General features: G+C 43.5%; 1 protein-coding gene across 7 annotated transcripts in view; it reads left to right on the forward strand.

Moving 5' to 3' along the window:
* MCUB (mitochondrial calcium uniporter dominant negative beta subunit) overlaps positions 1 to 8,469 on the forward strand; it is a 109,130-nt gene extending 100,661 nt beyond the window's left edge. For all 7 annotated transcript variants that reach the window (XM_030564574.1, XM_030564575.1, XM_030564578.1 and 4 more), the window contains 3 exons: positions 1,470 to 1,673; positions 2,988 to 3,104; positions 8,217 to 8,469. In XM_030564574.1, the coding sequence (XP_030420434.1) occupies positions 1,470 to 1,673; positions 2,988 to 3,104; positions 8,217 to 8,294 (399 nt within the window). In that variant the 3' untranslated portion in view covers positions 8,295 to 8,469. The remainder of the gene's footprint in view (positions 1 to 1,469; positions 1,674 to 2,987; positions 3,105 to 8,216) is intronic.
* The last annotated feature ends 348 nt before the right edge of the window (positions 8,470 to 8,817 follow it).

The raw sequence follows: 8,817 nt of genomic DNA on the forward strand, positions 1-8,817 counted from the left end.
AGACAGGCTAAGCTAAAGTGACATGAAGTGATGAATAAGGAGGAGGAGACCAGTAAGAGTCTGATGGGATGTGAACAGACCTCACGTTGAAGGCAGCAATCTCAGAGCTGCTATGAAAGTGCCTCTCTGAAAAATCAGGAAGCGTCAAGTGATGCATGCAAATCCAATTGGTAGAGTCCCGAAGTTGTAGATGGAGGGCCAAATAGAAGCCTAGCAGAGCTCATACTCTGTACTCCATGCAGGGAGTGAACTCAAAGCCTTTCTGGGCAGGGAAGGCCTGCAAGTGATACTCCTGGGGGAATTCTGCACATGCACAGAATACATGTATCCCACAGAATTTTATTTTGTTCTGCAGAAAATACATTCTGCCTCTGAAATGCTGCAGTTCTGCCTTTTGCCCACCAGAGGCCACTGTGGTGCCAGAAAAGCCAACAGCATGAATGCAGTGGCCTGTTCTGGTGCCACAGCAGCCTCTGGTGGGCAAAAGATGGAACTGCAGCACTTCTGGGGCAGAATGTATTTTCTGTGGGGGGAAAAAAATTCTGTGTGCACGCAGTGGCACAGAATTCCCCCAGGAGTAGAAGTTGATCATAGCACCTGGCCGGTGGAGCCAGGTTAGATTGTGGGGGTAGGGAGGGTGTCAGTCTGGAGAGACAAGACTGGGTTGTGGACTCAGGAGCTAGTGGGGTGACAGCACTGAACCAGGGGTTAAATGGGAGTGGGGTGCATGGGAACAAGGAAGGGAGGCTGCAGGGACCCATTGGGATGGGAGGGTGCAGGGACAGGGGCAGATGTGCCTGACTGAATGGCAGAGGCTTAGGAACAGCCAGGGTCTGCATGGGGGAGGCTCCCCAACTCCCTAACAATCCTGTCCCTCTTTCCCCCTCCCCTACTGCCCCCCCAACCCTCTGTTCAATACTACTTCTACCCACACTCAGCAACGCTCCAGGTTCACTCCAGGCTCCTTCCCTCTCCCTCAGATCCTCTGTTACTCCTGACACTCACAAGCCTTTGCACTGCTTCTGATAGATGCAGGAAATACAGTTCTGCATTGTAATTTAAATGAATTACTCAAAGTTCTGTATTAATATGCTCCATAAGGAATCTATTTGTCAAAAAAAAAATGACTAGAATCTTTTTTTTCTGTCTGCATTGTTATAGACATACTTGCCAACAGATATTTTGAAATAAATTACCAAAATAACAGAAACTGGCATGATTATATTGTGTTGTTTTGACAGATAAAATATGCAGAATTTTAAAATATTATGTGCAGAATTTTTATTTTTTTGACATGGAATTTTTAATTTTTTGGCGCAGAATTTCCCCAGGAGTAAAGTGAATAGGAGTCTTGAATGCTGGCTCTGATCCACGCGGAAAGTACATAGTGGTATATGTTCTCTCCCTTGTGTCAGAGGAATGTATGACATTAATATCTGCATGTTGAGTGAATAATGTTTTTGTCCTAGATGAAAGCCAAAATTGCAACAAGTGCAGATGCAAAGACCAATAGGCTCCTATGGACTGGCTTAGCACTACTGTCCACTCAAGGTGGAGCCCTGGCGTGGCTCACGTGGTGGGTCTATTCATGGGATATAATGGAGCCAGTGACCTATTTTATCACTTACGGGAGTGCCCTGGCATTCTATGCTTACTTTGTACTCACTAAACAGGTAAGTCCCATTATATAAACATGTCTGAAGTCATCTTACGCTAATTTCCATAATAAATTACCCTATGTATTTAAACGTCAAAAGCTTGTGTGTGTGTTCTGTAGAACTGCACTCAGGCTGGAACTTTGTTTTTAATGTAGCTCAGGGACAAACTGCTCATCTGAGCTGCACTTAAAAATCCTGATTGCAATTAGTGACCAGGGAGATGCCATCTGATGCTGAAAATGAAAACTATTCTCTTTCATTCAATTCTTTGTATGTGGCCTGGATGGTAACTGTATCTCATACGTCTCTACACAGAAAGTGCAGGTACTGAAGCAGGGCTGGTCAAGGAATGCAACCTAGCAGTGGGCCAGGAAGGCAAACCCATCAGTTGCTTTTTCTGTTTGATGGAGTTGATATGTCACTTGATGCAGGAGGCCAGGCGGTTGGCAAATGTTTCAGCTGTTTTTCCTGGAATAGCTTTACTTTATTTCCTTGAGTACGATGCAGATTTTTCTTAAGTAGCCTATCTTCCTTTCTTGCTCTTGGATGTGCAAAGGAGAAGTCACGAGTTGGAATCAGGCATGTTTAGAGGATGGGGAAGGAGGGTTCCTGAACAGCAAAACCCCAGAACTTGGACAAAGTACAGAATGTGGAAATGGCCATCAAATCGTGTACAATATAAAGGAACTAACATTGTTGCCCATTAAATGTTTGGGATCCTACAATGTACTATAAAGCACATAGTTGGACGGTAACTTGTCTTGCTTTTCATGCTGCATATTCAATAATGCACTCCTCTGTTTTTGTTTTGTTTTGTTTGGTATGGACATAGTTGGTGAATATCCAGTACTTGCACATGTGGAACCTATAGTAAATATAAAATATCAGGTGGGGAAGGATGCTGGGTTTTGGAGCTCAGCTAGTTTGTTGAGAGCTGGGTTTGTGAGTTAGTTCTGCTCCTCTTGCTTTCTGCTGACTTTCAGGAGGGTTGAGGTAGTTCTGGGATAAACTGATAAATACTAATGGCCTGATTTTCAGATGCTGCCATTGTCTGGGATTTTCAAAGGAGCCTTAGGGAGTCAAGAGCCCAACTTCCTTAGTCTCCTCTGACAATCTCACCTATCCACTCCAGTCGGAGCTGTGAGTGCTCAGCCATTCTGAAAATAAGGTCATTTATTTGTAATAGTTTAGATTTCCTCTGGGAAAAATAGGGTTGTTTTTTATGTATGTTAGTTTGATTTATCTCCATCTGTACAAATGTCTTTGCACTCCTAACCCTCTGCCTGCCCAGAAAACCCAAACATTTGTGTCCTTTTTTCTATCTGTCAGGATTATGTTTACCCAGATGTTAAAGACAGGCAATTTCTCCACTACTTCTACCGAAAATCCAGAAGCCAACATTTTGACGTGGAACAGTATAACAAGCTAAAAGAGGCACTGGCTGAGGTATTTTAATAAGTCTCTTGGTGTAAGTGAATGGTGCAGTGGTCTCACCATTTAAGATTTTTCAATAAATCATGAGCTAATTGGAAAGTGGCTTTTAGATTGATGCATTTTCATTTTGTATGCTAAAAAATGTGCATATGTACCAGATTACCTGGAGTTTCTTTAAAAGCTGGAAGGAAGGAATTAAGAATGGAAATATGCAGCACTGCTCAGGCAGCCTGTGGAGGCTGGGGGAGAGGGTGAAAACAAGTCACTCACTTGTGTTGCTCAACAGTGATAAGCTGGTTTCTCTCCAGCCTCCATCTTCCTCAGGGTATGTGTACACTACGGGATTATTCTGATTTCACATAAACCGGTTTTATAAAACAGATTGTATAAAGTCAAGTGCACGTGACCGCACTAAGCACATTAATTCGGCGGTGTGCGTCCATGGTCCGAGGCTAGCATCGATTTCCGGAGCGTTGCACTGTGGGTAGCTATTCCGTAGCTATCCCATAGTTCCCGCAGTCTCCCCCACCCCTTAGAATTCTGAGTTGAGAGCCCAGTGGCTGATGGGGCAAAAATCATTGTCGCGGGTGGTTTTGGGTAAATGTCATCAATCATTCCTTCCTCCGGGAAAGCAACGGCAGACAATCATTTCGCTCCCTTTTTCCCGGGATTGCCCTGGCAGACGCCATAGCACGGCAACCATGGAGCCCGTTCAGCTTTTTTTTTTTTTTTTACAGTCACCGTATGTGTACTGGATGCCGCAGACAGAGGTGATACTCCAGCGCTACACAGCAGCATTCATTTGCTTTTGCATGATAGCAGAGACGGTTATCAGTTGTTCTGTACTGTCTGCTGCCGGTGTAAATTGGCAATGAGATGATGGTTATCTGTCCTTCTGTGCTGTCTGCTGCTATCATGGGTGCCCCTGGCTGAGATTGGCTGGGGGCGCAAAGGCAAAACTGGGAATGACTCCCCGAGTCAATTCCTCCTTTATGGTTTCTAAAAATAGTCAGTCCTGCCTAGAATATGGGGCAAGTGTACTAGAGAACCAGTGTATCAGAGAGCACAGCTGGTTCGTGTCAGATCCCACAGAAATGATGAGCTACATGCCATTCACGGGGGGTGCCTCTGCAACAACCCCACCCGTTGCTTCCCTCCTCCCCCAACCTTCCTGGGCTACCATGGCAGTGTCCCCCCCCATTTGTGTCATGAAGTTATAAAGAATGCAGGAATAAGAAACAATGACTTGTTAGTGAGATAAAATGAGGGGGAGGCAGCCTCCCGGTGCTATGACAGTCCAGGCAGGACATTAAGCGGTGTGGGGGAGAGGAGCCCAGCATGCCGCTGCTATGATAGTCCAGGCAGGACAGAATCTTTTCTTTACACAGGAAAGGGAGGGGGCTGATGGAGCTCAGCCCCCAGTTGCTATGATGAGGACGGTTACCAGCCGTTCTGTACCATCTCATAGACTCATAGACTCTAGGACTGGAAGGGACCTCGAGAGGTCATCGAGTCCAGTCCCCTGCCCTCATGGCAGGACCAAATACTGTCTAGACCATCCCTAATAGACATTTATCTAACCTACTCTTAAATATCTCCAGCGATGGAGATTCCACAACTTCCCTAGGCAATCTATTCCAGTGTTTAACTACCCTGACAGTTAGGAACTTTTTCCTAATGTCAAAACCTAAATCTCCCTTGCTGCAATTTAAGCCCATTGCTTCTTGTTCTATCATTGGAGGCTAAGGTGAACAAGTTTTCTCCCTCCTCCTGATGACACACTTTTAGATACCTGAAAACTGCTATCATGTCCCCTCTCAGTCTTCTCTTTTCCAAACTAAACAAACCCAATTCCTTCAGCCTTCCTTCATAGATCATGTTCTCAAGACCTTTAATCATTCTCGTTGCTCTTCTCTGGACCCTCTCCAGTTTCTCCACATCTTTCTTGAAATGCGGTGCCCAGAACTGGACACAATACTCCAGTTGAGGCCTAACCAGCGCAGAGTAAAGCAGAAGAATGACTTCTCGTGTCTTGTTTACAACACACCTGTTAATGCATCCCAGAATCACATTTGCTTTTTTTGCAACAGTATCACACTGTTGACTCATATTAAGCTTGTGGTCCACTATGACCCCTAGATCTCTTTCTGCCATACTCCTTCCTAGACAGTCTCCTCCCATTCTGTATGTGTGAAACTGATTGTTCCTTCCTAAGTGGAGCACTTTGCATTTATCTTTATTGAACTTCATCCTGTTTACCTCAGACCATTTCTCCAATTTGTCCAGATCGTTTTGAATTTTGACCCTGTCCTCCAAAGCAGTTGCAATCCCTCCCAGTTTGGTATCATCCGCAAACTTAATAAGCATACTTTCTATGCCAACATCTAAATCGTTGATGAAGATATTGAACAGAGCCGGTCCCAAAACAGACCCCTGCGGAACCCCACTTGTTATACCTTTCCAGCAGGATTGGGAGCCATTAATAACTACTCTCTGAGTACGGTTATCCAGCCAGTTATGCACCCACCTTATAGTAGCCCCATCTAAATTGTACTTTCCTAGTTTATCTATAAGAATATCATGTGAGACTGTATCAAATGCCTTACTAAAGTCTAGGTATATCACATCCACCGCTTCTCCCTTATCCACAAGGCTCGTTATCCTATCAAAGAAAGCTATCAGATTAGTTTGACACGATTTGTTCTTTACAAATCCATGCTGGCTATTCCCTATCACCTTACCACCTTCCAAGCGTTTGCAGATGATTTCTTTAATTATCTGCTCCATTATCTTCCCTGGAACAGAAGTTAAACTAACTGCTCTGTAGTTTCCTGGGTTGTTTTTATTTCCCTTTTTATAGATGGGCACTATATTTGCCCCCTTCCACTCTTCTGGAATCTCCCCCATCTCCCATGATTTCCCAAAGATAATAGCTAGAGGCTCAGATACCTCCTCTATTAACTCCTTGAGTATTCTAGGATGCATGTCATCAGGCCCTGGTGACTTGCAGGCATCTAACTTTTCTAAGTGATTTTTTACTTGCTCTTTTTTTATTTTATCTTCTAAACCTACCCTCTTCCCGTAAGCATTCACTATATTAGACATTCCTTCAGACTTCTCAGTGAAGACAGAAACAAAGAAGTCATTAAGCATCTCTGCCATTTCCAAGTCTCCCGTTACTGTTTCCCCCTCCTCATTGAGCAGTGGGCCTACCCTGTCCTTGGTCTTCCTCTTGCTTCTAATATATTGATAAAAAGTCTTCTTGTTTCCCTTTATTCCCATAGCTAGTTTGAGCTCATTTTGTGCCTTTGCTTTTCTAATCTTGCCTCTGCATTCCTGTGTTATTTGCCTATATTCGTCCTTTGTAATCTGACCTAGTTTCCATTTTGTATATGACGCCTTTTTATTTTGTAGGTCTGCTGGGAATGACCGAGAATCATTCCTATTTTCACCCAGGTGCCCCTGGCCAGCCTCACCTGAAGCCAGCTAGGAGCACTCCCAGGTTGATAATAAGGACGGTTACCAGTCCTACTGCACCATCTGCCTCCGGGCCGGGGAGAGGAGCGGATACTGCTCTTCACTGCTGCAGCATCGCGCCTACCACCAGCATTCAGTAGACATAGGGTGACATTGAAAGAAGTCAAGAAACGATTTCTTTCCCTTTTCTTTCACTGGCCGGGGGGGAAGTAAATTGACGAGCTATTCCCTGAACGACGCCGGACAATGTGTTTGAACCTACAGGCATTAGGAGCTCAGCCAAGAATGCAAATACTTTTCGGAGACTGCTGGGGACTGTTGGATAGCTGGAGTCCTCAGTACCCCCTCCCTCCCTCCATGAGCATCCATTTGAGTCTCTGGCTTCCTGTTACGCTTGTCACGCAGCACTGTGTAGCCTGGAGATTTTTTTTTTTCAAATGCTTTGGCATTTCGTCTTCTGTAACGGAGCTTTGTTAGAACAGATTTGTTTCCCCATACAGCGATCAGATTCAGTATCTCCCTACAGTCCATGCTGGAGCTCTTTTTGGATTTGGGACTGCATGGCCACCTGTGCTGATCAGAGCTCCACGCTGGGCAAACAGGAAATGAAAATCAAAATTTCGCGAGGCTTTTCCTGTTTACCTGGCCACTGCATCCGAGTTCAGATTGCTGTCCAGAGCGGTCACAGTGGTGCACTGTGGGATACCACCCAGAGGCCAATACCGTCGATTTGCGGCCACACTAACCCTAATCTGATATGGTAATACCGATTTTAGCGCTACTCCTCTTGTCGGGGAGGAGTACAGAAATCGGTTTAAAGAGCCCTTTATATCGATATAAAGGGCCTCGTAGTGTGGACGGGTACAGCGTTAAATCGGTTTAACGCTGCTAAAGTCGGTTTAAACGCGTTGTGTAGACCAAGCCATAGTAGCAGTGATATGGAACTGGGAAAAATCTTCACTGCTCCATGAGAAATAGAGAGAGTTCCCCAGTCCACAATAAATAAAAAGGACCCTGATTTATAGCCTATTATCAAAGTAAATGGAAATTCTCCCTTAACTTTATTGGGTTTTTGATCAAGAACTCTTAGTGAATGGATGGAGTTACAATTTTTAAAAAATAATTGTGTAGGATTCAAACTAGTTCCTTTTATCGAGACTGGGGCTTTAAAATATTTTCACTATCTGACACTAGTCTGGAGTGTGAATTTTGCAATTTATGCTAGAGAATGTAAAATAATTCAGTTCTGCTGTTTTAGGAAATGGGCTTTAGAAATTTTCCTAGGCTTTGCACTGAAGGTGACCGTGTACTATGCATGGGGTCCTACATTCAGTTGCCTGAAGGAGGATGTTTATGCATCTGTATGACCACAGTTCCCGTTGGTCGGTCTGTTGGCTGACAGATTAACTCACTGAGGGCAGGAATTGTTTTTTGATGGTAATCCCTAGAGTGATATGACCAGGAGGCTGCACTTGTGATTATTGTGGGAAATCTGTGTTATAAGGTTAGGGTCCTCTCAGAAGCAAAACACCTGGCTACAGGGAAAGAATATCGAGAGTATGAAAGGAAGGTACAAATTAGGGGTGACTGAAAGGGATAAATATGGACACAAAACATCTTCCATTTAATTCTCTCTTGTGTTTACAGGTTGAAGAGTCCCTGAGACGCCTGCATCAGCCCCTACATCTGCAACTTCCAATACAGGAAATAAATGACAAAGACTAATTTTATTTTCATAATTGTCATTTGCAAAACCTATTCCAGTATTAAGTTTCTATGTTGCAAACTGAATATTTTTGACCACTATAGTTCTGAACATTACTAGAAATGTTGATTAAAATTATTATATCATTAGATTTTAAAAAAAATAATTCCTGAAATAAAGAAGTCTTTCAAAATATGCATTCAGATCTTGTAATAAATTGATGTGGGCATAAGAGTCAGTGGTGTTCTAATGTACTGCAGCATTTTACTATTTTTGATGGGACTATTAACAGCAGAGGAATAGCTCAAAAAAATGATATGTCATGGAAAGATTTCTGGTATTTACGGTCAAATGTATTTTTATACTTTAACAGGTCTCCTGTCTAAAGTTCCAATTCAGGAAAGTCCATGTTTAAAATTAGGCATGTGTATAAGTGCTTTCCTGAACAGAGATGAACTTTAAATCATGTGGTTAAGTAATCCTGAATCAGAGCCAAAAAGATGGTCCTCATTTTGTGATACTAACTCTATTTATATACTTCTG

Source organism: Gopherus evgoodei, chromosome 5, assembly GCF_007399415.2.
Source record: "Gopherus evgoodei ecotype Sinaloan lineage chromosome 5, rGopEvg1_v1.p, whole genome shotgun sequence".
NCBI lineage: Eukaryota > Metazoa > Chordata > Testudines > Testudinidae > Gopherus > Gopherus evgoodei.